Source organism: Meles meles, chromosome X (genome assembly GCF_922984935.1).
Source record: "Meles meles chromosome X, mMelMel3.1 paternal haplotype, whole genome shotgun sequence".
Taxonomy (NCBI): domain Eukaryota; kingdom Metazoa; phylum Chordata; class Mammalia; order Carnivora; family Mustelidae; genus Meles; species Meles meles.
In genome coordinates, this window is record NC_060087.1 from 111,181,913 (window position 1) to 111,199,790 (window position 17,878).

The 17,878-nt window shown below is 40.0% G+C and overlaps 1 protein-coding gene across 7 annotated transcripts in view; it reads right to left on the bottom strand.

The window, feature by feature from the left end:
• SMARCA1 (SWI/SNF related, matrix associated, actin dependent regulator of chromatin, subfamily a, member 1) overlaps window positions 1-9,867 on the bottom strand; it is a 77,293-nt gene extending 67,426 nt beyond the window's left edge. For all 7 annotated transcript variants that reach the window (XM_045996099.1, XM_045996103.1, XM_045996104.1 and 4 more), the window contains exons 1-5: window positions 9,561-9,867; window positions 4,886-4,972; window positions 1,661-1,827; window positions 1,234-1,334; window positions 827-927 (exon numbers count right to left, since the gene is read on the bottom strand). In XM_045996099.1, coding sequence (XP_045852055.1) covers window positions 827-927; window positions 1,234-1,334; window positions 1,661-1,827; window positions 4,886-4,972; window positions 9,561-9,734 — 630 coding nt within the window. In that variant the 5' untranslated portion in view covers window positions 9,735-9,867. The remainder of the gene's footprint in view (window positions 1-826; window positions 928-1,233; window positions 1,335-1,660; window positions 1,828-4,885; window positions 4,973-9,560) is intronic.
• Window positions 9,868-17,878: the final 8,011 nt, after the last annotated feature.

A 17,878-nucleotide genomic window follows, 5' to 3' on the forward strand; every position in this document is an offset into this window, starting at 1 on the left:
CTTCTTTTCATTCTATCTATTCACTTTCTGACTGCTCACATATTGAGGTGCTTATATTCATTCATTCACACTTTCATCATTTATTGTTTGATTTATTCATCCACTCATTTAGTGTTTGGTTTATATACCCCACCTCATTACCAAAAGGATTTCAGGTCACCTACAAAGAAAATAGGTTTCAGGTGGCCTACAATGAAAACATGAACATTAATAATAAAATAGAAATAAAGAAGAGCCGGGGCGCCTGGGTGGCTCAGTGGATTAAGCCGCTGCCTTCGGCTCAGGTCATGATCTCAGGGTCCTGGGATCGAGCCCCGCATCAGGCTCTCTGCTCCGCGGGGAGCCTGCTTCCTCCTCTCTCTCTGCCTGCCTCTCTGCCTACTTGTGATCTCTCTCTCTGTCAAATAAATAAATAAAATCTTAAAAAATAAAAAAGAAAAGAAATAAAGAAGAGCCAAGGCAAGATTAGAAGGTATAGAATAGGAAAAGACACAAAGGCACAATGGGCTGGCCATTACATCACACAGGGTCTCCATTTTGGCATTCATTTTGGCTCTGAGTTTCCTGGAAGCCAAAGTGCAAACAAAAACTAAAGTACAAGGAGGTTTTTAAACCATATGGGGAAATTGCACTAAGAATTTTGTAGCCTGTGAAAGTATATGTTCTTGAGGTTACTTAAAGAAACAATTCTAGCCTTTTACATTGTAACTAAATAAAGCAGTTAGCCTTCAGGCCAGGGTGGGGGGGCAGGCAATATAGCTCAGGTATTTCAAATTTACTTAAAAATTGAAAACCAATATTGTGCTTTTAGCTATCCACTCCTTACCATTTCATCTGCCAAGATACCATTGACTCCATTTTCATACAAAGAGATCAACCAGTTCAGCCCTCTAATCTGATAATCTCTCAGTGGTCCTCCTTTCACATCTGAAAAAGAAATCAAGATGTCTCATACTTTGATTAATACAGTCAAGTACAGGGGTGCCTGGGTTGTTCAGCTGGTTAAGCCTCCGCCTTCAGCTCAGGTCATGATCTTGGGGTCCTGGGACTGAGCCCCCTTTGTGGCTCCCTGCTCAGTAAGGAGTCTGCTTCTTCCTCTGCCCCCTTCCTCGTGCTCTCTCATGCGCACTCTTTCTCTCAAATATATAAATAAAATATTTTTTAAAATACAATTAAGTATAATTTTTCTAAAACCAAACTAGAAAAAAAATACCAACATAATGACATACTTACATGACGGTGATACCTCAAATCTAACACACACATTAGATGTTTTCCGACTCTCTGAGAGTAGCTCTTCATCTTCTTCTTGTTCTGTGCGCCTGTGGCGGTAGCTGAAATGAAAAGAAATACCTTTATATCCATCCCCAAATATTTAGCTGTCAATTAAGTTACTACTACACACTGTTAATGTCTATCATGAAAACAAAAGTGAGTTCTAAGGTTTTGCTTAGAAGTTGATAGAACCAGCGTACATTGTTATTGACTTCTAGTGAGGAAAAAAATTGTTGCTTCCAAAACTTATTTATACTGACAATAACCTTATTTTGTAAATACAGAATTATACTGAATAAGAAAAGAGGGAATGAGAATATAAGAGGAGGGACAGGAGGGAACAGGAGGAAGAGAGGGAATAAAGTAGAGAGAGATGCCAACATACTCTCCAGCAGAAATTAAGCTCTGCTTGTCATCTTTCTTTATTCGAGGACGTCCCAATTTCATGTTCAGAGGAGATGTTGGAGATTTCTGTGCTGAAGGTTGAATGAAATGTGCAAAAAGTTCTGTCTGCTTTAATAAAAATTCAAATCTCTTTGCTCGGTCTGCTTTCTAATGTACAAAACAAAAGAAAAAGTAATGATTCTCTTTCTTATTCGAAGTTATTTAACAAACACTTATATTGCCCTGCTACTTTGTACTACATTCTAAGCACTTTAAACATATAGCTCATTGAATTTTCTTAGTAAACTTATGAGGTGGGTACTAATATTATCTCCATTTTACAGATGATAAAAGTAAAGTATGGAGAGGGTAACTAACTTGTCCAAGTTCCCATAGCTAGTAAGCAGAATTTGAAAATGACATTTTCAGATAGTTGGGAGAGAAGCCAAGTGATCTAACAGCAGTCAATGCCCCAATTAAAAGTACCCTGCTTAAAGAATTAGGACCAAAAAGCAAATCTTCTTTCCAAAACATAATGATTTTCTTTTCCTAGTAAACAAAATAAAGCATCATAATATAAACTATATTTTAAATACAGAAATATAAATTATTAGCTATACATCTAGGAATAATTAGTATCTTAGAATACAGCATCACCTTGTCTCAAAATACTGTGAATGCATGACAAAATAATGTAATAAATATTTCTCCCTTCAATTACAGTGATCTGGAAAATTATACTTTCTTAAAGATTTTATTTATTTGAGAGAGAGAAAGAGAGTGCAAGAGTGAGGAGAGGGGCAGAGGGACAAGAAGACTCCCCACATGGAGCCCGATGTGGGGCTTGATCCAGGAACCGGAGATAATGACCTGAGCAAAAGTCAGACATTTAACTGATTGAGCCACCCAGGTGCCCCTGGAAAATTGTACTTTATGCTAATAATATAAAAAGTGAGCAGAATTTGGAGGAAAACTATATAAATATACATTTATAAATATAAATTTTACATGTAAGTAAAAATAGTTAATATATATTAACTATTAAAAATTGGTATGTTTTGGGGCACCTGGGTGGCTCAGTGGGTTGAAGCCTCTGCTTTCGGCTCGGGTCATGATCCCAGGGTCCTGGGATCCAGCCCCATGTCAGTCTCTCTGCTCAGCGGGGAGCCTGCTTCCCTTCCTCTCTCTCTGGTTGCCTCTCTGCCTACCTATGATCTCTGTCTGTCAAATAAATAAATAAAATCTTTAAAAAAAATTGGTATGTTTTATAATTTCTCAATAAATTATAAAAGGACGTATAACTTGTACCACATTAATGAAATAAGACTTCAATAAAAAAATCTTAGAAAACCAAAAGATATATATATCATTCTAAAGAAAAAAGTGAAAATGATTTTTTAATTCCCAATCACTTTCTGACCACAGGAAAGAGAATATCTGATTGCTAATGAAGGCTGCATAATTAATAACACCAGAAAAGTACAAGAGTTCTTTAACATAAACACAAGAATTAGACAAGTACATTCAGACCAGAAGTTGGAAGGAGGCCAAAACTTTTCCATTTTATGTTACCCTCACTGGAATGTTGTTTTTAGAGTTGTTAAAACATTAACTGTCTGCATTAGACATGACCTTAGACATTTAGGCATGGAGTTTGTAAAATCACTATGAACAGCCAAAAAATACTTCATCTCTACCTATTTTTATAATATTATTGCAAAAACAACCCCTCAACCAAAAAGTTCAGTTCCAAATAAAATGAAAAGCTAAAATATGGATTTTATCTTTTAAGATTTTACTTATTTATTTGACAGAGAGAGAACACAAGTAGGCAAGAGGCAGGCACAGAGAGAGGGGGAAGCAGGCTCCCCACTAAGCAGAGAGCGTGACGCAGGGCTCGATCCCAGGACCCTGAGATCATGACCTGAGCCGAAGGCAGAGGCTTAACCCACTGAGCCACCTAGGCACTCCTAAAATATGGATTTTAGTGAATAAAAAATTCTTTAATTAAAAACTAAATTAAATCTATGGCAAAGCAGTAGGTGGGCATAACTGAGATTATACTGCTTAAATATGTAATGTTTCCAGGTATTGGGCTAATCTCCTTTCCTCCAGAAAATGTATTACTATATTTCATGTTTTACAATGTGTAACATTAATATACCCAAAGCAAGAAGAGAAGAAGAAAAAAAATATGAGTCTGGCTTTGTGACCTGCTTTCTTTCAGCCATACCGTTGGTGCCACTGATTATGTTCACTTAGTGGAGACAGTATTTTTGCATAAAACATCTTATAATGGAGGTGGCAGGGTGGCTCAGTTAGTTAAGTGTCTGACTCTTGATTCAGCTCAGGTCATGATCTCAGGGTCCTGGGATGGAGCCTACACCAGGCTCTGGGCTCAGCAGGGACTCGGCTTGAGGATTCTCTCCTTCTCCCTCCCCCACCCCTCAAATAAATAAATAAATCTTTAAAAAAATATCTTGGGGGCAGCTATGTGGCTCAGTTGCTTAAGCATCTGCCTTCGGCTCAGGTCATCATCCCAGAGTCCTGGGATCATCCAGATGGGCTCCCTGCTCAGCAGGGAGTCTGCTTCTCCTTCACCCTCTCTCTCCTCTGTGCCCTCTCACGCTCTCTCTTGCACTCTCTCTCAAATAAATAAAATCTTTTAAAAAATCTTATTAGGGGATAAAGAGCACTTAAAAAAACTGAAGAGATGTGACTTCTGTTCCCAACTAGTCCATATAGTTTCTCTGATCCTTATTCTCTCATGTGAAAACAAAGAGATTCATTTATTCAATAAATCTATTATGATGGGGCTGTCTAGGTGGCTCAGTTCATTGGGTGTCTGACTTTGGCTCAGGTCATGATCTCTGAGTCCTGGGATCAAGCCTTAAGCCCTAAGGCCAGCATTAGGCTCCCCACCCAGCAGGGAGTCTGCTTGTCCCTCTCCATCTTCCTCTGCCCCTTCCCCCACCCCCCGTTTGTGCTCTGTCTCTCTCAAACAAAAAAAATAATTAAAATCCATTATAATTGATTATATATTAAATTACTTTCCAATTCTAAAATCTAGGACCCTATATTCATTATACATACACAGGTACTTTTTCAATCTTTCACATCTCCTCTGTAAAAATCAACTACGGTGAAACTAATTTAAGCCTGAGTTTCTTCAATAAGAAAAAAACCAACTATGGTAATTCACTATCCTACCCAAGAATATATTTACCATTTTCTCTTCATATTCTGGGTCCATTTCCTTTTCAGATTTAGAAGCTTTAGCAGCAAGTTTGAGTTGAAATGAAGAAACATTTTTCTGAAATTTCAAAAAAAAATAAGCCATCAAATTACAAAGCAAGATCTTAAAAGTGGTCAAGATTTGCATCTGAGGAAAGTGAAAGTAATTAAATAATAAATAAATGAAACTGGACAACCCATAGACCAAGGATGAGAGCATGTCATGAAGCAGGGCTTATAATTAATCCAGTTCTGTGCACCTGAGGTCCAGTGAAAAACATCTGCATTGTTAAAGCCAAAGAAATAACATTAATTAAACAACAAAAGGTAAAACACTGACCTTTTTCACCTTTTTTAATTTAAAGCATAAAAAAGCCTATGACCATTGAATAGGAAATTCAAAATCTAGAATATGCTAATATTATCAACCACACACCAAAAAATTCAAGGAAAGTAAATATTAATTCTCAGAAATACTTCTTTATGTAATGGAACAAGACAGACTTTCAGAAGACTATGGTTTCTGCCTTGAAAGGACACGTTTTATTGTTTTCATATTCTAATCAGAACATTTAAATTTTTAATGTAATGCAATGTGTTCATTACTATTTAAATAATAAAACAGTACAGTTTCTAACTTTTGGTTTATGTTAATTTTCTCCAACTGGAAAGAAAACTATTTTCAACCATATTACATAAACATTTCATAGAAGCAGTTTCTCAAGGCTATCAACTATTAACTTTTGATATTTAAAAAGTTGTAATTTAGTGAAAATGGGCATAAATCAGCTTCTTAAAAATACTGAAATTATCTGGAGGGTTATTTCATGCACGCCATCCTTCGTAAAGATAAACTTGTACTTGTAAATACAAATAGGCATATAAAATACACCTCCTTTCCTGTAAGAAATGGAGAAATAAAATAATAAAAACACAAATCTACCCCTTAGTACCAGAACCAAGAGCATTTGTTTTAACACAGACTGCACAAATCAAAACACAAATCTGTTTGTGAAAACTAAAGAAATTCTGTCCATTTTATCGTGACTTTTTGTCGACCAGTTTCCAAAAATTTAGGTTCTAAATCAACAGAATGTGATCTTAAATGTAAGAATGACATGACTCCGATAATTAATGAGTATGTCCTCCAACATTTACTGAAATTTCTATTTTGATCCAAATGAAGATTATGGAATTTGACCCTTGTCAGAGTTCTGCTTTGAAGCACTGATCAGGTACTGTTCAATTATTCTTAACCCAAATAATTGCCATGTTGATTTAAGCACCTCATATGTATCATCTATGTGGGGTGTTTTTAATATAATCCTGGATGGGCAAGAACAGAAAACTGCTAAAATTCCCTCAACCCCACACTTTCAAACTGTCACATATACTCTAAATCTGATTTTATTTTCAAAGCAACAAGTAAAGAAAAACTGGGTAAAAAAACACACACACACACACACCTTTACCATTACTTGAAAAGCTATATAAAGTCCAGTTTTCAACTTTCAAAACAGTCAAAATTACTTCCCCTCATATACACAAGTGTGTATCTAATAATGTGGGACATAGATTTTACTTATAGAAAAATTAAATCTTTAATTAGAAAAAATTTCACTCAATACTCTTGCCTACCTTGTGGTAGAATACTATAAAATTATATGCTGATTAAAATTCCTAATCTTGAGCAGTGCTATTAAAAGCTGTAGGTAATTACTTAATTGGCACTATCTTCCACAACAAATTTTAAAATACCTACCTTCTAAACCTCCTTTGTATATTTTCAAAAGTACACTTCTTACACAAGATAAAAAGTGACTGAAATAATCTAATGAATTTCTTATGGATTTTATCATCTGGTAGTTTAGATGCCATAAGAATATACCACAAGGTCATCAAGATGCCCTGTCTTAAAGACCATGACCATTTTCTTGATGCTTTCATTACCAAAAATACCAACTCCAACTTCAGTGTTAGGTTATCCAACTATCACTTAAACCAAGTAAATTCAAGAACCAGAAGGTAAGCAAAAATAACTTTCCGTAAATGAATGTCACAGGTCAATCTACAAAATCTCATTTATAATACGCATCACAAGATGCACTTCTTCAGAGCCTATTTTCTTTATTTGATACACAATTCTAGCAAGTCTGATAATCTGGTTTGCCATACTACCGAGAATAAAAGCAGCAGCAAATGACATGGGAAAGACCACTAGAAGAAGGCACAATGTAAAAAGCAAGAAGGGATGGCAGAAGCCCAGGACTAAAACATGAGTCCACCACAGTAACATCCCTTTTCCTTACTATCCAGGGGTAATGATTTCCCTCTACCTACTGCATCACTTGTACTTTTGTCTCTTTGTATTTCTACAGTTTTCAATGGTTTTATGGTTTTGTAACATCTATGTCCTTTATTATAAATTCTTTCTGATGAAAGTAGATGAAGTGTTTAAAGAATGATAGCTAACAGCCTGACAATTGGAGGAGGAGAGAGAAAAATCATTAAGAGAATCAGCACAATACTGGAAATGTCTGGGAAGTGGTTATTTAATTGAGGGGAAACAGCCTCCTGCATCTCAAATGCCTTTATATCACTTCCAGAGCACAATAACTAATGAACACGAGGAACAGGTTAATCTGCACTTTCAGTACATCGCTTAAGGAGTCAAGGGAGTGAGCAATCTATTTAGATTTTGGGGGGCGTGTTTGCCAAATTACTTTATTTGAAGGAATGATACAAATGAAAGAACTTAAATAGAAATTTTAGTAGTCTTTAGCTTTTTCAGGAAAAATCAAAAAGATTTGGTGGCTAGAGTAATAAACCTCAGGTACTCAGAAAGTTCCTGCCATGCAACACCTCATTTCCCTAAGCTCAGCAGACAAATGAGGTATTATCAGGGCAATTTCTGATGAGGTTACCGAATTCATGAATAGATATGTATCAGTTCAGTGCTTGTTACACGGGTTTTTTATTGACTCCCAATCTTTTCACAATTCAAAAAATTTACACAATCTGGAAATTCAGCAACCTTCACTGCCATACAAAAGACAGTTTAGCCCCTACATCTGCCCAGTCTAGGGAATAAAAAGCACCTAGACTCATGTCTGAATTCTCCAATATGTGATTTTGTATTGACACTTGGCATTTGACCCATTTTTACAATATTGTCTTATTGATCCAAGTACCACAAAGATCTTAAAATGTGCATGTTTTCTATGGTTTTTCACTTAACACTACAATTGTCTTTCTGTTTAGCCAACCTTGTAACAGTAAAATATGTCACTTAAACAACTGCTGCATTTAAAATCACTCTAATTCATGGCAAAAGGTGTTATTTTCCCTCAAAAGCTTTTCATTTGGTCGTATCCTATCAGATAATGATTCAAACAAAGCCACTCGAGATCTCTAAAGCATAATTTTAATTACCTACCGTATTTTTAATTGTGATATGTCTACTCATAAACGGAAAGAAATCCACCCATAAAGGATCCATTCTACAATTTTATTATACATCAGCAATCCTTATGTCCCATCCTATTTTTTATTTCAAATTCTGAACGTGTTTCATAGTTCCATTTGAACGTCTTGGTCCATATGAGATATGCCTTATGGAAATAATACATATTTTCTGGATTTGGCTTTAACAAGGTGTCTGCGCGGGTCCCTTACGTATATTAGAAGCAGCTCATCCTAGCGACGCTGGGTTAAAGAAAAATAAAAATTAAAAAAAAAAAAAAAAAAGCCTGCGCGTGTCCAGGAGCCAGCAGCGCCCACTAGGAGAGGGAGGCGGAAGCCTGGAAGGCTTGGGGCCGGATTGGGGGACCATTTGGGTGGCCCTGGAGTGAAACACTATACCGTCGGGGGCGGGGCAGGAGAGGGTGAGGGTGCACACGTTGGAAATTTTCCTAAGCCAGTGTCCACGATTCCTCAGTTTGGGGTTTGGATTGCGGGGGGGGGGGGGGCTAGGACGCGGAGAGCTCATTTTCTCGGGGTGACAGCCCCGCTTCAGCAGGCGGGGACCAAACGAACAAGGGATGATATTTTTGCTGCCACCTAAAAGGCCGACATTGCCATTCAAAAAAACAAGCCTCTCCTATCGTCCTCCCCCTCCAACCACCAGCACCTTAAAATTCGAATTTAAAAAAATAAGCCCCAGCAGAACCTCTTTCGCGCGGGTGTGGGATTGAAGGGCCCAGATTTCCCAGGCAGAGGCCGACGGGAAGGGGGGGGAGAGGGAGCGAGCGAGAGGAGAGGGAGAGGCGGAGGCTTTTTCCTGCACAGTCCCATCCCCCACCCTGTTACCCCAGTTCCGGGAATGTGAATGGGGCCGGGGGCTGTCGAGGGGCTCCAAAGCCCCCAGCTCCCGGGATAACGGGCACCCTCCACCCCGCGCCGCGCCCGTGCCCAGCCCCGCCCCCGCCCTCCAGGCGGCAAGGAGGAAAGGGGGAGGGGAACAAATGCTAGACTGTTCCGCCGCCCCCCACCCCCAGCACGCCCTCGGCCCCCATCCCCTCGGAGCTCCGCCGGTACCTGTCGGAGACGAAAGGTCAGGGCTTGGGCCCCTCGGAGGGGCCCGGCTCAGGATTTGTTCACCACACACACACACACATACACACACACACACACACACACACACACACACACACACCCTTCCTATTTACCTCCTTCTTCCTCTCGCCCTTCTCCGTGGCCACGGTGGCTTCGGTGGCCGCGGCGGCCGCTCCCTCCTCCTTAGAGGTGGATGGCCCGGGCTGCTCGTCCTCTATGACCACGATTGTGGCGGTCGCATTAGCGGCTGCCACGGCGGCTGCCACTGCAGCGGAGTCCGGCTCCATGGCGTTGGAGCGGGAATGAGAAGGGGGACGAGGAAGGGGACGAGGGCTCCTGGGCGGCGGCAGTGGCTGCACTGGAAAGAGCTAGATGGAGCAGGGGTGGGGAAATCACTCCGCTTCCAACCCCTTCGCTCAGCCCCCCCTTCTTTAAATAACCCTCAACCCTGCCCCACTTCCGTCCACCCACCCTACGTCATGGCCTCCCCCCGTCACCCTCCCCCCTTCCTCCACCCCCCCTCAACGATCGCGAGACTCCCCCTCCCCACCCAGAGCCCGGGCAGGCCCCGCACGACCAACTGTTGCCTGAGTGTGGGGCGCGGACTGGGGTGGAGGCGGGAACCCACAAGCCCGCGACTCCCTAAAAATCTCCTTTCCCACACGCCCCCAACAGTCAGCCTGAGCTCCCCTCGCAGATGTGTGCAGAAGGAATCCTCTTTCCCTTAAATCTGCTCTTTGTACCTCGAGGCGCTCTCCCCTTCTTGCACAAAGAACTTTTCCTCTGCTGGTAACTGCACTGCAAAAGGTCTTTCTCACCATTTGCAAAGCCCAGAACCCCTCCAGGGACTGCCCTTTCCCAGGTATCCAAAGAGGGATTGGTGGTGCTATTCCCACCTTTGTAAATTCTGCAGGAGAAGAACTCCTGGAATCTCCTAATTGCAGCTGCAAACCTCCTCTTACAAGGCAAAGCGTGACTTTTCAGTTTTATGTATATTGCTCTATTTGCAACTCTGATACTTCTCAGATGGCCAATGTGCAGGAGCCCTTCTTTTGCCTTCACTACTGAATTTTAAAACTCCTGCAGGGAGACAAAGTGAAGGGCCTCACAGAACCTGGGGTAAATCATGGTAGGTACCCAATATTAGTAATTGAATTGAATTACTTTGAGTTTATTGGTGCGTGTTCCTTTTGTACCCCTGTTATTAAGTAGTAATTAAACACCAATAATATGCGTGATCATGGATATGAAAGAATTTTGTAAAGGGTGGAACAGTATGCAATGTCAATTATTAAATATTGTTGTTTCTCTTTCCATTTATTTTGATCAAAAATGGGAAGATTTACATCTTAGTTTTTAAATTTCAGTCATTAGGTAGGAAAGACAGAAAACACACCAAAAATAGCAGACCAAACAAGGATCACAAAATCTGTAATTAACAAAATGAACCAAATGCTTTTCAAAGTATAAAGAGATCATGATTAATTTCCCTCAACACAAATTACCAACTAAAATCAAGTATGATTTCTGTGAATGGGAGGAAAGCACACAGTTGTCCCCCAAATATCTCTTTCCTGGTGATAGTAACCTAAATTCTTTTTTGTTTTAAACCTGCCACTCCTTAGTATGCAAAATCCTTGAGACATTTTAGTTTCTATTGGTCATTTAGACCTTAGCGTGAAGGAGTGTGAGGTCCCATCCAGGGACTGGTTTTACCCAGAGAAATTTTTAGAGGAAAAGAGCAAGACACTGGTGACTGAAAGAGTGTGTCACTGAGAATGGTGGTGCTAGTTTTGCTCTGACTTTACTTTTACTATGTTCTTATCATTTGCCCTTGTTTCCCATCCTGAAGTACACCTGTGTACTATACAATGGGTGTAGAGATTCTCCGTATAACAATGGTTCATATTTCTAGAACATAAACCTTGGTCAAAAAGTGGGATGGAATTAAGTCACTTAACTGATCACTTAAAACACTTTTTTCTATTAAATGTGCAGATGTATTAAGGAATGAGCTACAGAGTTTGAACTGTCTCCACATAAAAGCTTGAGACTTCCAGTTAGACGTCCTACCCCTTCCCCACCACCTGTTCTGTCTCCTCAGTCATTAAAAGTCATTCAGTGGGGAATTTCGTTCAGGAAAGACTAAAAGAGAAGGATGCTGCAATGCCTGCATCTACCTGACTTGAGAAGGATACTTCTAGACAACCAGGATGGAAGATTTCTTTTTCACCAAACTGTAGCTATGGGGGATAGAATTCACCTTTCCTTGCCTGGGGCTTCAAAGGAAAAGGGGGTCAGTAAATACTTGTTATGTACTGGTGTGTTCCTGCTAGTGAAATACTTTGTTACATTGTATTTCTCATTGCCAAGGTAGGGTATTTTGGTTACATCCTGAGCTAAATGTACTTTTATGAGGACATCTGGGAAACTCACATTTCTTTATAATAGCTTTTCTGTGGAAATGTGTTCCAAGTTCCAAAAAAATTTTAGAAATTAATTTGGGGGACAGAACATGTTTGTATTTTGGCTATTTCCCATGTATGTATAATGTGATCCTTCCTTTTTCAGCATGACATCGCTGAAACTGCTACCAAGTAGTGCGTTTGATTGGAAAGGTCAATGCTTGGTCCATAGACCTTGCTTCAGGATTCATGTAAATATTGCCCTTTGGCTTGTGGCAACAGCTGCTATTTACAGAGCATGTGCTATCCTTATTTGCAAATCTGCCTAAAATTCATGATCTGTAGACTCTGTTCAACAAGAGTCACCTCATTTTTGAACTCAACACCTTGCTCTATCTGCTACTACTTCCTCCTATTTTGTCTTTTCATTTGAAATGGTCTTTAATTGCTATACTCCAGTAAGGTAGGAGAACAAAGCAAACTTTTATAGAGGACGTTGGGGCCATATTTGAGAACCTCAAGACCAATCTTAATCTACTGAACAATATATCCATTCTGGCAGGTTGTGAATATTGCAGAAGTTATTCAATAGTCATTTTTGTATAGCCAAACTTGTCAGTAGCTGCCAGAATGCATGTGCAGTGGTGATTTAAGTACTTTTATAAAGTTCATGAAGGCAAGGTCAAAGACTTGGTGTTCATTCTCTTACATTGAAACCACAGTATGACTTAAAACTACATTGTATTTCCACTTATCAATGTTGTTCAGAAGCTGGTACAAGGGATTCTGGTCACAGCCTCTTGCTTACAACTATAGTAACAATTCTGTTCACAAAAGTAAGCTTTCTCACCATTCTTCTTAAAGACATTTATGATAGTGGAATTTCTGAAAATGTGATATTTCCTTGGTGCTCTGTATGTTAAGGAAAAGGTAATCGTAATGGCTAGTATGCATTCACAATTTCTTAAGCACTGTGCTAGGTTCCTCACATAGGATATTGATAATCCTCCTAGGGATTTTATGAAATAAATGTTATGATCCCTGTTTTATAGATCAGAAAATGGAGACTGAGGTTATATAACTTATCTAAGTTCTCACAGCTAGTGAGTGACAAAACCCAGATTCAAATCCCAGACCAGCTGGCTCCAAACTTCATCTTTCTACTTCACCTTTATTTTTTTAAAAAGATTTTATTTATTTGTCAGAGAGAGAGAGCAAGAGAGCGAGCACAAGCAGTGAGAACAGCAAGCAAAAGCAGAAGCAGGCTCCCTGCTGAGCAAGGAGCAGTGCAGGACTCAATCCTAGGACTCTGGGATCATGACATGAGCCAAAGGCAGACACCTAACTGTCTGAGCCACCCAGGTGCCCCTCCACTTTGCCTTTATTAAGTTCTCTGTTCTTCACAGGGCTTCCTCCTTGACAGTAGAAATCATATTGGGAAAATTACTGTAAAATATTTCTGCCATCTGTCTCCATAGTGTTCCCTCTGGATTTATGAGGAGACACTGTCACTCTTAAGGCTCTGGTAGTATTCACAGCCAGATAATTGCTTTAGCTCCACAGAAAAGTTGCTATAAGGTGGAGGTTAGAGAATAACTTGGGATTCTTGCATGGCCTGTACCCAAAGTAAATTCTCAGAAGAGTGAAGGGACTCAGGACACAGTGCAGGGTTGGGGAAAACCTAACTGAAACAATAGAAATGTGCAAGAGGAATTGTTTGCAAAATGTTGTACAAAACATTCATAAATGGAATACTATGCAATCATTATGAAGGATTATGGAAATATGTATCTGTTGGCATGCAAATATGCTGCTAACATCGTTTTTTCCCATTTTTCTAGTTTTTCATTTTATTTGTTTCATTATGTGTATATAAAGTATTTGAAAACAATAAAGTATTTGAGTCTCAACAGTCGAAATTATGTTAAAATATATATTCATAAAATCTCTACTGCAACACTGCCTTATCTTTTTCCTGCTCCTAACAAGTAGCCACCTCAGTATTCTTTTCAGTTGTATTTCCCATTTTTACACCAAAAAGCTGTCTATGTCATATTCTCCACATTTAGTGGAGGTCACTCCATATTATATTAGTAGTCTTTCGGATTTTTATAGCTTCATGTTCTATAATCATGTGTCTCCCCCACTTCCTAGGTTATTTTCATCAAGGTAAGCCAATATGACAAATTCTGCCTAATAAGAGAAGAGTAGAATAGATGTATCACTTCTAGGCCAGTTGTGTAAGAGCCAATTTTTGACCTTCTTGCTCCCTGTTCCTTTGCAGTCGTGATGACAGAGGTCCCTAATATACTGTTAAGTGAAAAAAGGAAAGCAAAAAAATAGAATGATCACATTTTTGAAGAGAAAGAAAGGAAGAAACTGTTTACACAAATAGATTTCCACAAAGGAAAAGGGCTCAAAAGTTCTACTGCAAATGTTAACAGTAGTTGTAGGAAGGTGGTGGGATTATGGGTGAATTTTTTCCTTATTTTTGTCCCTCTATTATTTCTAATTTTCCTTGATGAAGGTGTTTATACTTATACAGTGAATAAATAACATTTTAAAGGTTAATTGAAAAATATTGCTCAAAACTAGACAGGTTGAAATAATCTCTAACAGATGGAGTAGGAACTAGTAGACAGGATGAGTCAAAAAAGGGAAAGAACAGTTTCATACCAAAGAGACAAGGTAGTTATTTAATGTGTAAAATAAGAGAAGGAATATAAATTACTGGGCTATTTACAATGTTACCTGGTTATGGAGCTATTTTTGACATTATCATTTTAAGTTGTATGTAAAAGAATTCCTCTACTTTTAGGGGCGCCTGGGTGGCTCAGTGGGTTAAAGCCTCTGCCTTCGGCTCATGTCATGATCTCAGGGTCCTGGGATCCAGCCCCATATGGGACTCTCTGCTCAGCAGGGAGCCTGCTTCTCCCTCTCTCTCTCTCTGCCTGCCTCTCTGCCTACTGTGATCTCTGTCTGTCAAATAAATAAAATCTTTAAAAAAAATAAAAATTATCACACAAATCCTGGCTCTGAAAAAAAGATATAGTCGATTTTTTAAACACTTACCAACCTGGAATTCTGTACACCAAAGTGTGCCCTAAAATATATAACACATGCTAAGTAATCTGAATTGGGTTTGCTAAAAGCACATGGTGAATATTATTAGAAGCAGGATAACATAATTATTACCAACTTAGGCCTCTAGAGTCAGAAAGACTTACGATATAATACGTAACTCAAAACTAACTGGAATTAAAATAACAATTAAAAAACTAATTCAGAGTGACTTTATGAGGATTTAATGTAAAAAGACATGTAAAACATTTAACATTGTCTTAGCATGTCATTTGCACGCAATGGATGGTAGTTAACAAGAAGAAAAAAGCAAGGTGATGCATTGAGCAACAGACTGAGCCAAGGGAAAAGCCAGGACATAAGAAAGTCAGTCTAGAAGTCAGTTCTGAACTAAAGTGAGAATAAAGCAAAGCTGTCGTTCACCAAGTTAATTTTTTCTGTTCATTATCATCTATTAGGGTCAACAATTTGGTGTAATTACACTTCATCAAAGGTAAGTTTTGAGGAGAAGCAGTAAATGAGGGAGAAGATCAGGACACTTCCCTACATAGAACATGACCTCCTTGAGGGCAGGGACCATACCTGATTCATGTTTGTTAAAAGGCTGCATGAAGGGGCACCTGGGTGGCTCGGTGGATTAAGCCGCTGCCTTCGGCTCGGGTCATGATCTCAGGGTCCTGGGATCGAGCCCTGCATCGGGCTCTCTGCTCTGCAGGGAGCCTGCTTCCTCTTCTCTCTCTGCCTGCCTCTCTGCCTACTTGTGATCTCTCTCTCTCTGTCAAATAAATAAATAAATAAAATCTTTAAAAAAAAAAAAAGGCTGCATGAAATGAGGTGGAAGGAAAGAGGCCCCGGGGCTGGTTCCCTAGCCTTCATTGTGCCCTCCACCCTCCACATATATCCTTCAGGTTTTATGTTGCCCTCTATGGTTTCTCCCACTTTTCCTCCTCTAATTTTGACCTAGGTGTCTATTTTGGCCAGATTTCACATGCACAAAATTATATTTATAGAACACTTTTGAAGGCTCTTCTATAGCTTGCCCACTATGGGTAGAACAAAACATGAAGGACTATGATGGCTTGCAAAGAAAATGGATTAGGTCCTTGTCCAGTGCCTAGACCAATTGTCTCAAACTTGAAAACATCAGCATTACCTGGAGAGCTTGTTAAAACTCAGGTAGCTTGCCCCAATCCCAGAGTTTCTGAATCAATAATTTTGGGTTGTGGCTAGGAATTTGCCTTTCTTTTTTTTTTTAAGATTTTATTTATTTGACAGAGAGACACAACAAGAGAAGGAACACAGGCAGGAGGAGTGGGAGAGGAAGAAGCAGGCTTCCTGCTGAGCAGGGAGCCCAGTGCAGGGCTGGATACCAGGACCCTGGGATCATGACCGGAACCGAAGGCAGACACGCAACTGACTGAGCCACCCAGGTGCTCCGGCTTTCTTTCTTTCTTTCTTTCTTTTAAGATTTTATTTATTTATTTGACAGAGAGCAAGAGAAAGCACAAACTGGGGGAGCAGCAGAGGGAGAGGGAGAAGCAGCTCTCCACTGAGCAGGGAGCCCCAGCATGGGGAGCAACAGAGGGAAAGGGAGAAGCAGGCTCTCCAATGAACAGGGAACCCGAGACAGGGCTCCTTATGGGGCTTAAGGCAGGGCTCAATGTGGGGTTCGACATAGGAATTGACCCCAGGAACTGGGATCATGACCGGAGCCAAAGGCAGACGCTTAACCAACTGAACCACCCAGGCGCCCCAGAATTTTCCTTTCTAACAAGTTCCCAGGTGATAATGATACTACTGGCCCAGGGACCACACCTTAGAACCAGTAACCTAGACTAGAGATCAGCAAACTTTTTCTGTAAAAGGCCAGATAGTAAATATTTCAGACATCGTGGTCCTCGAGGTCTTTGTCACAATAACCTCTGATGCGGTAGCATGAAAACATCCAAAGACAATAGGTAAGCACATGAGAATAGCTGGGTTCCAATACAGCTTTATTTAGGGACACTGAAATTTGAATTTCATATAATGAAGTATTATTCCTCCTTTGATTTTTTTTGGACAATTTAAAAATATGAAAACCATTAGGCTGAGGGGCATACAAATATTGGCATCAGGCTGTGTTCGCTGATTCCTACCTGAAAAAGGCTCATTATCTAGGGAAGACAAAACAAATACACGTGGGAAAAAGAGACATAACAAAACACTAAATGTATGAGAAGGTTTTAACCTCAGTAGTCCTCAGGGAAATGCAAATTGAAGCCACAATGAGATACTGGTACACATCCACTAGAATGGCTAAAATGTTGTGTTTGTTTTTTGTTTTTTTTGTTTTTTTTTATTTGTTTGACAGAGAGAAATCACAACTAGGCAGAGAGGCAGGCAGAGAGAGAGGAGGAAGCAGGCTCCCTGCGGAGCAGAGAGCCCGATGTGATGTGGGGCTCGATCCCAGAACCCTGGGATCATGACCCGAGCCGGCAGAGGGTTTAACCCACTGAGCCACCCAGGTGCCCCAGAATGGCTAAAATGTTTTAAAGATAAACCACACTAAAGGTTGACAAGGATGAGAAGCAACAGGAACTCTCATAGAGTGCAGCTGAGAGTGTAAGTTGTACAACCACTTTGGAAACGAGTTTGGTATTATTACCTAGAACTGAACACGTACGTACCCTATCATGGGTTGTGGTAGAGAAACAGAGAAGTCACTCAGATTCCCTTTCAAGGAAGGACATTCTGCACAGATATGGGGAATGCATCAACAGATAGCCTCCGGCTGCCAGCTCCTTGAGGGTCTGCCTTAGCCACAGAGAGCTGCCTTACTCAAAATCATGCTCTTCCTAAGGTGCATGAGTAAGGCAAGAGAGTAACTGAGTGAGATTTGAAGCAGAACACACAGATGGGCACTACTTGTTCCCAAGTTCCACACCAAGTCAGCTCAAGCTTTG